The sequence below is a fragment of the Leuciscus leuciscus genome, assembly GCF_965113295.1.
Source record: "Leuciscus leuciscus genome assembly, chromosome: 5".
Classification (NCBI taxonomy): Eukaryota; Metazoa; Chordata; class Actinopteri; order Cypriniformes; family Leuciscidae; genus Leuciscus; species Leuciscus leuciscus.
The window spans coordinates 48,674,860-48,692,452 of NC_138729.1; the positions used below are offsets into that span (position 1 = coordinate 48,674,860).

Sequence of the window (17,593 nt, forward strand, 5' to 3'; positions counted from 1 at the left end):
ACACACACACACACACACACACACACACACAGGACACCTAAAATAGTGTCAGTTGTGATTTCATGGAAACTTGAGCAGAATGAATAATTGAAATAAGAACCAAATTCAAAATATGTGTAAGAATGTCTGTGAAACCTCATAAGTGCAAAAGCACCATGGCTGATTTAAGAAATTGTGTTTTTGAAGCTTTATTGACCCCCGGTGGTTTAGAAAATCACCTCAATCCAAGTATTCTTCAACAAAAACAACACTCACCAGTCACAGCATCTATTCACACTACACTTCAGCATACAGAGTCGAACAGTATTAGTGAACTACAACACAACATATCATGACTGAACACAGTTCAACAGAAGGGGTATTATAGACATTTCCTCAGGCGAATGAAAACTACTCCCGAAACAGATCCACTTGTCATTACTGAGAATCATATTTCATAACCATTTACTGCTGAACAGCTCAAACGGCTTCTTTAGAATTACATTTGATTAAATCATTTCACAACAGCTTAAGAGGTGGAAAGTTAAAATTATACTATAATCACAGTGAATTTCAAAGGAATCCAGGATCCAGGAAAACATTATCTTATGTTTTAATATTACCTCTTAAGCCCACGTTCTTCAGGCGGATGCTGATTTTTTCCCCCAAACTTATTCTTATTTTTTAAAGAACAGATTTATTAAAAAGTTAACAAGAGTACATAAACCAATGAAGGAGGAGGAGGTGGTATGTCAAAAATTCCATACATGCACAAATTTTCTCTCCTTCTCCTGGTGTAAACCATAGCATGAACTCTCAGTAAGACCCGAGTCGATGCATTAAAAACGGAAATGTTTTTCCTTTGCGTTTTTCACGCACAGACAACAACGTTTTCAAAACGATCACAGATCTGCGAAAACAACTAAACTGCTACTATTCTGCTGTCAGGCCAGTAGATGGCGATGTCACTTTGTAAAAAAAGAAACACTATGTGCCTATAGACTGAACACGTAATATGCATGCACATGACGTCCTCATTTTCACAGATTCAATTGTAGTTTACACAGAGACGATAACGGGATCGGTTTCAAAAACTTGCACTTTGAAACCTGTTTTCAAAAGTTTGCATTTTCAGGCCCCCAAAATGCCATTGTCGTGTAAATAAACGACCAAAACACATTAAAGGGTTAGTTCACCCAAAAATGAAAATTATGTCAGTAATTACTCATCCTCATGTTGTTCCAACCACGTAAGACCTTCGTTCATCTTCGGAACACAAATTAAGATATTTTTGATTAAATCTGAGAGCTGGATCACTCCTCCATAGGCTTCTAAGGCATTATAACTTGCTGGCCCAGAAAATGTATTAAAGACATCGTTAATATAGTCCAAGTGACTCCAGTGGCTCAATCTTAAGTTTATAAAGCGACGAGAATACTTTTTGTGCGCAAAAAAAAAATAAAAAAAATAACGACTTTATTCCACTATTCATTTCCTTCTCTCTGGGCCTCGAGTTTTTTCACGTAGTGTAACTGCGCAGCGCTTCTGTGTTGTACACACGCACCACACACATGACCAGCGTCGGCCAATAGTGAGCCTACGTGTGACGTACAACACAGAAGCGCTGCGCAGTTACACTACGTGAAAAAACTCGAGGCCCAGAGAGAAGGAAATGAATAGTGGAATAAAGTCGTTAATTTTTTATTTATTTTTTGCGCACAAAAAGTATTCTCGTCGCTTTATAAACGAGAGGAACAACATGAGGGCGAATAATTACTGACAGAATTTTCATTTTTGGGTGAACTAACCCTTTAAACGAATTCTGTTTTTAGTTGAAAATGGCATTGTGTAAACGGCCTCTAAGTCTGTAGCTCATTAGATTCAAAAAGTGACAACCAAAAAATTTTATAAAATAAAATATATGGCAAAAATATTTCAATCATTCTGCATCACTGCACATTTGCTATTTTGTTTCAAACATTTTGGAGATTAAACTTTAGGATTATTTTTGACATTTAAAAACACCCTTTACCTCTCTGCTTTGCATATGAAAGGAATAAACGTCTAAACCTATAGGGCTTTGCAAATCATAAACATGAAGATTATAGAAGAAAAAAAATCCCCTGTCTGTTCCCCGTTTCACAGGAATCAAATGCAAGTTCAACTCTCTAATCCATAATTAGTGGTGCTTTCTAAACTCAGCTGTACTGTAACTCATACTTTGTGCTTGATCAAATCCAGTGCATTCTGTCATCATTTACTCGCCCTCAAGTTGTTCCAAACCTGTATGAATTTCACACAAAAGAAGATATTTTGAAGAATGCTTGTAACCAAATAGTTGACGGTAACCATTGACTTGCATACTGTATAAAAAAAAAAAATATATATACTATGGAAGTCAATGGCTACCGACAACTGTTTGGTTGTTAAATAATGACAGCATTTTCATTTTTGGGTGAACTGTCCCTTTAAGGAAGTGTAATGTTGCTGTGATTACATTACTGTGTATGTAAACAGAATATTGTGAATAATGTAGGCTAATTCTGATCATCATTAGAGTAACCACAATCACGGTAATCACTGTGGTTTATTGCACTATACAGTGAGTCAAGTATACAATTCAATCGCATTTCTGCCACTCAAGAGCCAGGGAATATTTAGCATTTGAAGCAGACAAATAAAACAGCAGCAACAAACAGGCCTAATGCTTTTGAATTAAACATGAATGTTTCTGTGTACAAGAGAATATGGCTGTAAAACAACTATACTTCTTAGTGAATAATAAACACAATTAAAGAGGTTCCCCCATGTCATGTAAACATCATAATAATAATAATAATTCAATTTGATTTAACTTCATAAAAATGACTCATTAATGTATTATTATATTAATTTAACATTTTGTGTTGTAGTATTGCAAGTGGCTGTAAAACAACTATATTATATCTTAGGGAATAATTAAAATAATGGCATGGATAATGTTAATACAACTGAAGAGATTTGCCCATATCATGTAGACATCCTAACAATAATTTAATCAGTATTAATTTAATCAGTCATAACATATTAGTGTACATGTAATCAAAGGCAATGTCTGTATAATTGCGCAAATGCAAAATGTTACGGCACACTTTGACAGTCGATAGGTGTTCTTTGAAAATTCCACAGGCCTGACTCAAAGACAAGCCTCGTGTAAGAATAAACACATCTATACCTACACACACACACCCAACACAAAACCATCTACTGCGGTGACATCACTCTGTCATCATAAAACACCAATGGGAAATTCCGACATGACAATCAATGGAAACAAAGGCCCTGCCCTGAAGACACTGGTCAACCCTACAAGAGGAGCAGCAACAGAACAAGGCTTCTCTCACACTGTCTGTAAACTCACGGCAGATTATGTTTGTTGACACTAATAAAATCATGCGATTCTCTATGTAATATTAAAAGCAAGAACTTTTTGGCTTTGCGTGCCATTGTGTTCTCTTATTAAGACACAATGCAAAGTTTTGCAAATCCAGGTACTATCTTTTCCTCTGGAGTACTAGTGCATTTTAACAGCTTGATAACTTCCAAGCAAACACACAAACATCCACTGAGCAAATGTGTCTTCATATCAGGCTATGCTATGCCATCATACTGAAGTATATTTTCGAGGATTCATGCACCAGAGACTGAGTTGAATACTAATGCTAACAGATAAGATCTCCTTTCAACAACAGGAAAAAGTTTATCTTACATTGTTAAGCAGCCATCCGAAAACAAAATCTAATATATTGCTAGCAAATAATTTTAAAGTACCTTTGAATGGCCGTGAATCAAGGAAGGTGTTGTTTGCACACAAAAAACAAAAACATAATTTACCAGTTTATTTACAACGCGCGTTCACAAAACTACACCTGCTCTTGCGTTAACACAACACGCATGCGTTAGTGGTGCTCTCGTGAACGGTCGTTCGAGATTAACATTTTGTAAATAAAGTGGTACTTATGTTTTTGCGCAAGCAAAGCACTCGCGTCGCTTCATAAACACATGAACACACTCACATGGATTACTTTAATGATGTCTTTACTAGCTTTTTGGAGCTTGAAAGTGTTAGTTGCATAATTAATGACAGAATTTTTGGGTGAACTAACCCTTTAACTGCTAAAGCTAACAAGCCTGTGCGCATTTAACTACTGAAAGCCAAAAGGGACAAAATTAATGTGTTTTTTTTAAACAGAGTTTACCACCAGCTCAGACTAAGGTTAGTCTATTTAGTTTTTGTTCTATTAAAATGTAAACATTTTCTTCATAAAAATGAACTGATGTAATTTTTCAAAATGTATAAAGTAAAACAAATACTTCTGAATCTGAACGCTGATTGTTTGAAATGCAGATAAACACTGTGATTGCATATTCTATACATTGCTTTTCAGCTATCGCTTTTTAGACTAATGGACAAAATGACTCTGATTATTATTAATAATGTAAACAACACTGTAAAAGGTTGCTGCCTTAAAGTACAATCAACTTGGATGTTAAAGCCATTTCAACTTAAATTACACTCAACGGACTTAAAAAAATTAGTTGAATTTTGTATAAAAACAGTTTATAATAATTAATATTGATCATATCATTTTTTTACAGTGAAGTTTTAAATACAGATTTAAAATGTTTATTTTTGTATTACATTATTTTATATTATATTAAGATGTGCCTTGGATCACAATTACTATTATTATTATTATTATTAATAATATTAACAAAAAATGTTAAGATTTTGACTTTTTTAACTTTTATATTTTTATACTTTATATTACATTATTTATATTAGAAAATGTATTGTTTAATATAATTTTTATATTTTTATATATATTATAAATTATATTAAGTAATATAGTAATAGGCTAATACTCTTATTCCTAAATGTCAATATTTTGACAATGTTTTTTTTTTTTTTACTTTTATGCCTCGGACATTTAACATCTTGAAAATTGGTGCATTTTATAATATTGATCTTGGCAACATTTGATAAAAGCATTACAGTGATTATGGTTAAGGGAGTTCAGACTGTTTTACCTCATAAGAACACCATTTTACATGAGATATGTAACGTAATCAATGTAACGTAAAGTCCCTTATTAAAACATATATCACAATATTAATAAATAAACAATATTCCAATATTTAACGAACTGTCTCACCTCGTCAGGTTCTGCTTCTGGCAGCAGCAGATCCTCTGGTTTGGACTCGGCAGCAGCAGACCCTGGTTTGGACTCGGATAAAGTTGTGTGTTTAGAGGAAGAGTTCTGTGGACTGGAAGCTTCAGGCTCAAATCCCATCAGGTCCTCCACCTCTCCCCGTTCTCCACATGGTTCTTGGGGTCCAGGATCAGTGGACACTGGTTCTGGCTGGAGACTCTGCTCAGGTTCTCTGGATGGAGGAGGGGTTGAGGAACGTTTCGCTCCGGTTCCCCATCTTCGTGGTTTCACTGAGAAGTCGTCGTAAAGCACTTGGTTGAGTTGAGGAGAGACGGAGTCGTCGAGAGTCTGAGACGCATCAAACGTTATTAAATCAAAACTCGTAGGAACTTCCTCTCGATGAATCTCCACTGAGTTACACTTCTCCATCTCCATCTCTTTCTTCAGTCTGTCATTTTCTCTTTCCTGTCTCAGCTTTTCTTCTTCTTTCTTTAGTCTCTCTTTTTCTCTCTCTCCTTCCTGTCTCAGCTTTTCTTCTTCCATTCTTTTTCTTTCCTCAATTTCTCTCTCTTTTTTAATTCTCTCCATTTCTCGTTCTTTTCTCAGTTTTTCTTCATCTTTCTGTCTTTCCATCTCCTGGAGTCTTCGTTTCTCTTCTTCCATTTCTTTTTCTTTCCTTAATCTCTCCATTTCTCGTTCTTTTCTCAGTTTTTCTTCTTCTTTCTGTCTTTCCATCTCCTGGAGTCTTCGTTTCTCTTCTTCCATTTCTTTTTCTTTCCTTATTCTCTCCATTTCTCGTTCTTTTCTCAGTTTTTCTTCATCTTTCTGTCTTTCCATCTCCTGGAGTCTTCGTTTCTCTTCTTCCATTTCTTTTTCTTTCCTTATTCTCTCCATTTCTCGTTCTTTTTTCAGTTTTTCTTCTTCTTTCTGTCTTTCCAACTCCTGGAGTCTTCGTTTCTCTTCTTCCATTTCTTTTTCTTTCCTTATTCTCTCCATTTCTCGTTCTTTTCTCAGTTTTTCTTCTTCTTTCTGTCTTTCCATCTCCTGGAGTCTTCGTTTCTCTTCTTCCATTTCTTTTTCTTTCCTTAATCTCTCCATTTCTCGTTCTTTTCTCAGTTTTTCTTCTTCTTTCTGTCTTTCCAACTCCTGGAGTCTTCGTTTCTCTTCTTCCATTTCTTTTTCTTTCCTTATTCTCTCCATTTCTCGTTCTTTTCTCAGTTTTTCCTCTTCTTTCTGTCTTTCCATCTCCTGGAGTCTTCGTTTCTCTTCTTCCAGTTCTCTCTCTTTCTTTAACTGCTCTTCTTTTTCTCGTTCCTGTCTCAGTCTTTCCTCTTCTTTCTGTCTCTCCTCTTCCCTTTCTCTCTCTTTCTTTAACTGCTCTTCTTTTTCTCTTTCCTGTCTCAGTCTTTCCTCTTCTTTCTGTCTCTCCATCTCCTGAACTCTTCGCCTCTCTTCTTCCATTTCTTTTTCCTTTTTCAGTCTCTCTTTTTCTCGTTCTTGTCTCAATCTTTCCTCCTCTTTCTGTCTCTCCTCTTCCCTTTCTCTCTCTTTCTTTAACTGCTCTTCTTTTTCTCTTTCCTGTCTCAGTCTTTCCTCTTCTTTCTTTCTCTCCATCTCCTGAACTCTTCGCCTCTCTTCTTCCAGTTCTTTTTCTTTTTTTAGTCTCTCCTTTTCTCGTTCTTGTCTCAATCTTTCCTCTTCTTTCTGTCTCTCCTCTTCCCTTTCTCTCTCTTTCTTTAACTGCTCTTCTTTTTCTCTTTCCTGTCTCAGTCTTTCCTCTTCTTTCTTTCTCTCCATCTCCTGAACTCTTCGCCTCTCTTCTTCCATCTCTTTTTCTTTTTTTAGTCTCTCCATTTCTCGTTCTTTTCTCAGTTTTTCTTCTTCTTTCTGTCTTTCCATCTCCTGAACTCTTCGTCTCTCTTCTTCCATTTCTCTCTCTTTCTTTAACCGCTCTTCTTTTTCTCGTTCCTGTCTCAGTCTTTCCTCTTCTTTCTGTCTCTCTATCTCCTGAATTCTTCTCTTCTCTTCTTCCATTTCTCTCTCTTTCTTTAGTTTCTCCTGCCTCAGTCGTTCCTCCTCTCTCTGTCTCTCTTTTTCCTCTTCCGTCCTCCTTTTCTCCTCTTCAATCTGCCTCTCTCTTTCTAATCTCTCCAGCTCTTGTTGTCTCCCCCTCTCCTTTTCGGCCTGCCTCCTCCTCTCCTCCTCTTTTCTTTCTTCTTCAATTTTTCTCTTCCATTCTTCCTCTTGCTTTCTTCTTTCTTCCATCTGCCTTTGTTTCTCCTCTTCTTGTTTTCGCCCTTCCTCTTGCTGTCTCTCGATTTCTTTTGCCTTCCTCTCCTCCTCCAAAAGTCTTTCCCTTTCCTGCTGCTGCTTCCGTTCTTTCTCTAACTGCTCATCTTTTCTCTGTTTTTCTTCTTCTTCCTTTTGCTTTTTCTCCGCATCTATGCTCATCCTAACCCTTTGATAAACAGGAACAGCAACATAGTTCTCCTTGTCCTCTTCAACTTCATGGTCTTCCTCTTCTTCTGCGTTCTCCACACTAGAGTTCTTGATTTCTGGTGTATTTGGAGGTTTATCAACAGGAACCTTCTCTGTTTCTCTTTCAGATGATCTCTCATTCATCTTCTCATACGGTGGACTGCAAATAGAAGAGTTTGGAAATATGTTACAGCTTTGAAAGTAAGGACGACAAAAGGCCAGAAACATATAAACATACATACTTGACATTCCTGCCAACATTTTCATTGCCCACACCACATAATAATGATTATCTTTAGCAATGCATTCACTGATAAAAGTGATTCTGAGGTGAAGTAAATACTAGAGAAAAAACAAATGTAATTTTTACCTGAATAAGTTAGTTCAGGCAAGAATAAAAAAAACAAAGTAAATTCTATAATAATACTCAATTTAAGCTTGTAGAAATTAAAGTAAATATCAACGTTATAAAATTAAGTAAAACCTACTCAACTTTCTGATACGGGTGTTCCCATAATGCAGTGGGGCATGAATAATTAATAAGGTTGCATTTTCACTGTTTCCAGTGGTATTTATCATTGTTTTATGTTTTATCATTGCTTTTGTTGTTAGGTTTAGTAACTTGCTGTTTTGTGACATCTGGGGTTTATTTGAAGTTTAACTCAAAATAGCAAATTCATTCTGAAAAATTATCCAACGAATGTTACCATTATTGTGTATTTTGTACCAAGTATTAAGGTCTCTGTGTTCAGGTGGGTACCACATTACTTCTGTTGTCTACACAATATCTACTGTATTATTTACTGAGATGCAAGTAAAGCATACACTTTAAAAGTCCACTTCAATTAAGTAAAAATTACTCAACAAACTTTAACTGGTCAATTTAGTTTAGTAGATTTTACTTAATGAGAAATGTACTTAAAAAGTCTGCGTGCAAAAACTTGCAAAAGAAAAATTACTTATTGTTGTTTTCAATGTAGGAATTGTTTTGTTTATTTTATTAAATGTAATTTTTTCTTCCCAAAATACAGTATATTTTTCAAAAAAGTTGGAACAAGTGGGAAATTTCACAGCTAGATTATTCATAAACAGCATAAATTCATAAACACACTAGTTAAATGATAGAATATGATGGAAAATGTTACAGATTGGTTAATAGTTTTTTTTTTAACACATTATTGCTGTGTTAGTCAGCTAGATAACAACGTAGAAAACATCAGTAAACATCACAGAAAACCAAACGTTTGAGTTTGCAAAAGACCTGCATGATTGTGGATAAATTGTCTATCACTTTTTTGTGTTGCTTAGAATAGAGATAAAATTCTAAAGAAAAAAATGTATTTTAGTGATTTACAAATGTTAGTGTCACGTTTAGGTCTTGGTTCTGTTTGTTTCTCGTTATTTCCTATTCCCTTTGTTCTTTGTTCCCGCTGTTCATAGTTACTATGGATTTTAATTGATCATTTACACCTGTTCTATTTTTCCCTTAATTATACCTCCCTGTGTTTATAAGCCCTTAGTTTCCTTTGTTCAGTGTTCGATCTCATTTATGTTAATGTTGTGTGTGGAATTGTATTCTAATTCCTGAGATCTCCTGCGTTTTTTCTGAGCTATATTGCATTAAAGAGTTCTCTGTTATATCCTTATCGTCATGTGCTTCATTGCAGCCATCCAACCCGTGACAGTTAGGCTATAAAATAACATGTAATTTTCCTGCATTTGTAGGGCTGAGCAAATATGGGCAGAACTCTTTACTGTTCTTTAATGTGAATTAAACGTGGCACAATGGCCTTCATCATCACAGTATGCTACTGCCTATCTAGTGCAAGGGATTTCATCAATAAGATTGAGGACTGTTGGGACACTCCAGGCACAGGATGGTCATTTGTACATTTGTACCTTAATGACATGTCTGTACCATTTGCTTCACAGGACATGTGCTTTCAACTACATACTGTTTTTTTACTAGTGTGTTGTGTTCTAATATGTAACTATGTCATGTTTGGTCTCATCTGACAGCTTATAAACTGAAATGAATGGTGGTGAACTTAAAGGGTTAGTTCACCCAAAAATGAAAATTCTGTCAGTAATTACTCACCCTCATGTTGTTCCAACCCCGTAAGACTTTCGTTACAGCGCAGCGCTTCTGGGTTGTACGTCAGAACATAGGCTCACTATTGGCCAGCATCACACACATGACCAGCGTCGGCCAATAGTGAGCCTACGTTTTAACATACAACCCAGAAGCGCTGCGCGGTTACACTACGTGAACTCACTCAGAGACACACACAGAAGAAAATGAAGAGTTGAATAAAGTTGTTATTTTTGTTTGTTTTTTGCACACAAAAAGTATTCTCGTCGCTTGATAAACTTATGGTTGAGCCACTGTAGTCACTTGGACTATTTTAACGATGTCTTTACTAACTTTTCTGGGCCGGCAAGTTTCAATTACAGAGAAGCCTATGAAGGAGTGAGACAGCTCTCAGATTTCATCAACAATATCTTAATTTGTGTTGTGAAGATGAACAAAAGTCTTACGGGGTTGGAACAACATGAGGGTGAGTAATTACAGTATTTTCATTTTTGGGTGAACTAACCCTTTAATAGAGATATTAAAGTATCCTAATGTACAATCTAGGTACTATTGGTTAAACATGCATTGAGGAGAATATGTTAATGTTCTTCTCCCACTCTTGATCTCCACCCATTTGCCTCTTTTGGTTTCCTGTTGGTCGGGTTTGGTGTTGGTATTCCACTAATGTTTAACAATGCTTTGCTCAGGGTATAAGAAGGAAAGGTAACCGTTGATCTGGGAGAAAGGCTTTAACCCCACCACTCCCGCACACCGGTGCGTAACCTCATACTAGGAGAAAGGCTTTTACGGCCTCTTCTGCATGACAGTGCATTATTTGTTATACAGAAAGTTGTCTATACAGTATGTTGTTCCATTCTACTGTCTGTATATTTAAACATGTAACTTAATAAAAAAATGTGCCTGCTTTAAAAGCTTTGAGAATCTTTCATTTTATCACTGATTATGTTGAAAGCTAAAGTGATTATAACTATCGTTATCTAAACGTTCAGGTTAAATCCTACGTTTTCCTATCAGTTCTAAGAAAGACCTCAACCTTTAAAGAATAAGAGGTTTAAGAATAATAACAACTTTATTGGAGTCAGATTAATTATATTGGAGTCAGATATATATATATGAATTATACACGTCATCCTTCAACTGCCTTTTTCTCCGATTATTGGTTCATAATAGCAGCCTTACACGGTTCTGACTAAATGTTCCTTGCTTCAGACTGTTTTAAATATGTAAACAAAAAGTCGGAAGTATGTGAAAGAAAATATGGAAATATGCATGGAAAAATGTAAATTGACATTCGCAACACTAGGCTACTGATGTGTCATGAGTTTATATACAAATATGATAATATAATTTTTTTATTTTATTTATACACATACTAGCGTAGAGCGAATATATATATTATATAGCATCTTGATTGGTTGTATCATCGTAAAATCCTAAACTACACTGTATTACAACCTATATAACTTCCGTTTTGCGGTCGCTCTGTATATTTCTATGGCACTGCTGTCTAGGAGTAATTAGCTTTTGAAGTGGATTTACTTAATGTAAAGTTAACGAAAGTTATCATGAGGACTGTAATGTTTAAAGCAGATGACTTAACAAATGTCAGTCGACCGGGAAGATTTGAACGAGCGCAGCGCTGAAAAGGGGCGGAGCTACATAAGGTCTATACTGTATTACCACCTATATAACTCTGCTAAATGCAACTATAAGGCATAAATATATTAAGATACCATTGTGACCTTCTGTAAAGCTGCTTTTAAACAATATGTGTTGTGACAAGCATAAGTAAATCTGACTTGATGATTAATCATGCTTTATAATGCAAGACATAAAAGTTGATGAGCAAGATCAATTGACAGTTCAAGTATTAGTTCTATCAACTGAGCCTTGATAAATGTTTTGTGCTTAGAAAACACAGATATTATGAAATACTTATTGAGGGTCAAAAGGCAAAAGAGAGAATGCAGGCTTCACTAACCTTTGAGGAGCACCAGTGGACGGCAAGCGCGTCCTCGGCGTGTCCAAGCTCAGATTCTGGATTCTCTGTTTAATGTCAATAGATATTTCAGCAGGTGTGATGTCTCTTTTGTTGAAGGTGTCCCTGCGCTGAGATGCTGCAGATCGATCGAAGAGGAGGCTGATCCGTCTTTTAATGCTGCCTCCAACGAGCTCCTCGTCTCCCTCCTCTTCGTTCTCCACCGGAGACTTGGTCTCAGACGCTTCTGAAGGAGAAAGTGGCGGCTCCTCTTTCTCCGTCTTGCTGCTTTCAGAATCTCTCCCCACAGTGTCGGGCTGAGACGGTGACTCGAACTTGGAGGTCAGATCCGCGGAGAGACGGTTTCGAGCTGGCCAGAGTCGTGAAGGCACTTTGACGTCTGCATCAGTGTCTCCTTGTGGCTTCTGGTTGAGATTCTTTTGATCCCGAGAACCCAAGGATTTTGTTCTGTTCCTGAGCTGAACATTCTTCATATCTTCAGCGGTTACATCAAGCTTTGAGTTTGGACCAGTTTGGTCATTAGAACCAGTTGTGTCAGGACTCTTAAGCTTAGCCTGAAAGTCAGGTTTTGGGCGGAGCGGGACGGGTTTAGGAGCTGCACTTTGATCAGACCCATTTACAGTGCCATTTGAGTCTGATGTTTCTAGACCACCAGCATGAGTGTCTGTGGTGTTCAGAAGCGTTTCGGAAGAGGCGGCTCGATGGAGCTGTTTGTTGAAGTTGGTTTTGGGGGCCTGGATCGGGCGGACGGTTGCATTCCTTTGCAGGGAAAATGGTTTGGCTGTGAATTGGGGTTTGGGGTTCAACGCTGGCTTCTCTGTGTCTCCTGGGACTGAAACTGAAGGTTTGTCTGGGTTAATGAGCGATTGGCCCATTTCCCTTGTGGTCGCCTCCACCCCTGCAGCCATGGCTACACACTGCACCTGGATGGGAAAACAAAAGAGAAACATCTCTGTGGGATCTCAGTGGTTTAAATATATTTCTTTAGGATGTGACTATAAACACGCTTGGAAGAGATTGACTTAGTGGTGGAAAAAGTACTGAAAATTTGTACTCAAGTACAAGTACTGTTACATTGCTGAAATAATACTCAATAACATGTCAAAAATACTGGTGTCAAAAAAGTACTTAAGTAACTTAAGTACAAATTACTCTTCTCAAAAACTACTCAGAGTACTAGTTACTTTTTAGCCGGCGATAGTTAATGTATTACCAATAAATATTCAATCAAATCATAGATCTATGTAGAAAATAGCTACTTTTAACACATTTTTACCTTACTGACAAAGGACATTAATTAGTGGTCATGATACTGGAATTTCTAACTTCAATATGACACCTTGAAAAATGTCAATATTCAGTATCATTTTCAGTACCATCAGGAAAACCACCACATCCTAAATTAAAAGTTTGTCCATCCATTTTGTCAAGGCAATCATTATTTTCAAGCTTCAAAAAGCACAAAACTCATTGTTACAGTAATCTATTTTACTATCTTTCTGGGCCTTGCAAGTGGTTATGACATTGCAGTCTATGTGGGGTCAGAACGCTCTCAGATTTCATCAAAAATATTTTTATTTGTGTTCTTAAGATGAACGGGTTTTACGGGTTTGGAACGACATGAGGGTGAGAAATTGTGATTAGCCAGTGAAACCCCGACTAAAGTTGCAGAATCTAATTATGAGTTTAAGAACGTCAAAGTAGTCATAGTCATACAAATGACATAATAGGTCATGTGTGTTCATTGCTGTAAATAATAGATTATACCGAGGGTTTTGAAATGCAATACAAAAATTGTAATTTATAAAATGATAAATACGGAAATTAATGATTTTATTGACACTACTTTTGCTGGGAAAAAAACAACCTGGACGTGGGATTCCTAGACATTGATTTCAATCGTATCTGGGTTCATTTCGGCGCAACAACACCTGCTGATTCTCATACCATTCGGTTCAGGAACTTCTTTTCTACTATGAGAAAGAGTAAACAGACCTTAATATCAATCCGCACGAGCGGCAATCAGGTCAACACTAGTTAAGCTAGTAGCGCTATATAAATGCCGTCTGCCGGAAGCTAGTTATTTTAGTCGATGCATTTTAAATATGGATATTTTTCTTACACGAACGCATCGCTTTACTTTAGAAGGCCTTTATTAACCCCCGGAGAGCCGTGTCGAGCACTTTAATCATGAATAGATGCGCTTTGATGGACTTCCAAAGACATACACCCATTCACTCCCATTATAAAGCTTGGAAGAGCCAGGACATTTTTTTTTTATATAACTCCGATTGTATTCGTCTGACAGAAGAATGTAATTTACACCTAGGATGACTTCAGGGTGTGTAAATCATGGGCTAATTTTCATTTTTTGGGTGAACTATCCCTTTACCATATAATATGTTGTTTATTTAGATAAATCGAATTTAAAATAAATACATTCGGATATAGATTTATCGGCCAATATATCGGTTATCGGCTTTCAAATATAAAGAATATCGGTTATCGGTATCGGCCAAAATGTTCATATCTGTGCATCCCAAATGTTGGTAACCAAACTATTTTGGTCTGTATGTAACGGAGGCCAGCTAGTTGTTGCTGTGCGAGTAAACCTCACTCCTCTAATCTCAATAGTCGCTGCAGTCTTTAGCCTCCTTGTTAGAGCGCCTGACCCTCATGCCGGAGACCAGGGTTCGAGACCCGCACAGAGCGGACCCAGGTGGAGGAGTTACATGTAAATATATCTAAATACCAATTCAGATGCAGCTTCTGAAAAGAAATCAGGGCCATTGTAGCCTGAAATTTTATGTTGAATCAAATAAATAATTTATTTCTAAAGCTACTTTTTGTAATGTCTATTTGATACTTTTCTCATTTAACACAATAATGACTTTAAATTATCTTTTGGGGGTAATTTCTCAGCCAAATTGGATGTGCGATCAATTTGCAATTAATTTGATTGATTTATCAGCACATCATTAATTAGATTATAATATTCATATATATATGTGTGTGTGTTAATTTACATGAGAAGCAAATTTGGATGATATATTAAGATTTTAGATGATATAATTGACAACATGTATGTCAAGTGATATACATGTTGCTTGCAAAATGATTTATTTTAGTCACATGTCTACTTTTGAATCACTGTCAAATGGAGAAAGATGCTTCCAGATGATGTAGTTGCAACATCTACAAGCACGGGTTTATGGGGCCATGCTAACCAGATCAACTTCTGGTCTTTAGTAGTATTAGCCCATAAAGCGTACATGGATGAACACTTTGAAAATCCAGTGGAAATTACAGACCATCCTGACACTTTGGTGTACTATTTTAGGACACACTAAAGGATTTACTTGAAAATTTTAGGCAAGTGTGTAATAGGATTGTAATTACAAAATCTGTAGGTTAAATGTCAGACATATATAAGAACAGTTTTTTAATAAGAGTTTTCTGTTCCTGTGTTTGGCCTTTTTCAAAATAGCCTTCTTTCTCCCACACATTGTGTTGTTCACTTTTGTTCAAAAAACACAGCCCAGAAGTATGAGGAAACATCTGACCATCAATATAAATGCAGTACAAGTGAGATAAGGAAAGTGTTATGTAATGCCCATGAAGTGGTCGAAGGTTTTTTGGATTGTTTAATCAATGTGCACTCTGGAAATATTTGTTTGTATGTTCTATGTTTGCTGTTCTGATTTAGTAAGTAAATAAATAGTCACTTAGTCGACACGTTTATGTATCATTCAGCATTTTCGCTTTCAGTATGAACAAAAGAATAGCTTGTTCTGGAAATTTGTCACATAGCACCTGTTAGGACTTTAGTTGGAACTTTGGAAGATGTTTTAGCCACCGCAATATTTTGCCTGGTTAGTTTAACCAGTTTGTCAGTATCGGTGGATGCCATAACAACTATTATAAGAAAAAACCTTGTTCATAAGATCCTGTAGTATTTAAACAGAATACATGCTCGCTTAAGATAAAATGTATTTACTTGAGAAGCAAAATCGTTAAAGATTATAAGATGTTTTCAGAGAATATATCTACCGTTTAAATTTCTCACCCCATATTGGCGAAGCATAAAACCTCAATAAATATAGTTATAGATTTATGCTTAAAATAAGAAAAACTATTTGCTAAATATATATTATAAATACATTTCATTCACATTATAAAATAAGAAAAATATTATTTTTATAAAAAAAATATTTTAATAAAAAAAACAAAACATTTTGTGCTATGTTAAACAAGACAAAATATTGATTAAGAAAATTTGTTTTTACAGTGTATATAGAAGAAAAATATTTTTTTCACCAGCGACACTCCAGTAAAGCAAAGATGGCAGCAAGCAGGTTGTGTATTTCTGTTGCTGCATGTGCCGATGGACATGCTATGCATGCTAACAGAGATCTGAATAAATGAATGAACACTTCAAAGCTGCCATAAACTCATGAAATCAGTGCACTCTGGGAAAGACACAAAGGCCAACCCAGTTGGTTTAGCTCTGTGAGGCCATGCTACTCTGGTTGGGCTAGATTTTTAAGTTTTCCCATCCAACTAGAGTTACTCATACAAGAAGCGACTAGACGTTTCTCTGCAGGCTATTTATTACACACCCTGCGTGAACCACAATAAATGACCAGTATCACTCCCGCCTGATGTTTTGACTCTGAAATCATATCAAATGCCATCCACATGGACAAATTTCTCATTTGCAACACGCTGCAATAGCCTGAAGTGAACTGGAGCAATCTGAATGTTGACATTTCGAAACCGTTGCCAATGTTCTCTTATCATTGTGCAAAACTCACAGTGCAAAACAAGTGGTTAGAGCCTGGCTTGTTGTGAGTGTTTAGGACAAAATCCCTACTCAGACTGTGAGCCAAGCTATAGGCAAAGCTGAGTTCTTTCTGACTTCCAATGGCCACAAGCAACAGAAAATCCTTCAAATGAAAACACTGAAATGAAAAAATGCTCACTGGCTCACTTTGGCTTGACATAAATCTGTCTTCGTTGAACAAACCGGTCCAACAGCAAGCCAGTATTGTCAGATGACATGTATAGCTGGAGAAAATATGTTATACTCAGAATATATTGTAACATGGTTGACAGATGTTTTGTCAGCAGCACAACCGGGTTATCACACAATTCCTTATCGGTATTGGAGTTGCCTGCAAGATGTTTAGAATTATAGCTGCTAAATTCTTGAGAAACATGTTCAGCTCATGGAGACACTTTGAAAAAATGTGATTATTAAAATGCATACCAGTCGTTTTCCGCTTATTGAGATCCAATCATTTTGACACTTTAATAAAATGAAGACCTGGTGGTCTAAGGACAGAGTTAATGTTCAAAGTAAGTAAGTTCACAGCATATCCAGTTTACACTCACCAGGAACGTATGCAAATTATTATGCACAGATTTGCATGCTGAGTTTATTACATCCCAGAGGACAGTCCAGAGAGGAGCTTTCTTTTTTTCGTCAGTCAGGTTAAATATTATTTATTTACCCGCATTTCTGTCATGCTTGTCTGAACTTAAAATATATGTAGTCTACACTTCAAAATAACGTTTTATTTAACATTTTACACTTTACTAATAACCAACAACATTATCATTATTGAATGAATTAAATGTTCATTTAAATATAAATTACATTAAACTTTCATTTATATGTTTTCATATATTCATGAATGTAGCTAAATGAGCTCTTGATGGTAAGCATATAGGCTATATAAAGTCATTGACTTATTATTAATGATTTTACATAGGCCTATGTTCTAAAATAAAAATAAAAGCTTATATAACAGGGGCACAGTAATCTACACCTGTTGGTAATAAGTAACT

At 36.1% G+C, this 17,593-nt stretch overlaps 1 protein-coding gene across 3 annotated transcripts in view; it reads right to left on the bottom strand.

Moving 5' to 3' along the window:
• Positions 1-17,593, bottom strand: part of tnks1bp1 (tankyrase 1 binding protein 1) — a 32,468-nt gene that overhangs the window by 14,499 nt on the left and 376 nt on the right. For 2 of the 3 annotated variants that reach the window (XM_082171051.1, XM_082171049.1), the window contains exons 2-3: positions 11,726-12,666; positions 5,175-7,809 (exon numbers count right to left, since the gene is read on the bottom strand). In XM_082171051.1, coding sequence (XP_082027177.1) covers positions 5,175-7,809; positions 11,726-12,651 — 3,561 coding nt within the window. In that variant the 5' untranslated portion in view covers positions 12,652-12,666. Of the gene's footprint in view, positions 1-5,174; positions 7,810-11,725; positions 12,667-17,012 lie in introns of all 3 variants that reach the window. The other variant, XM_082171050.1, reaches the window with a different exon arrangement.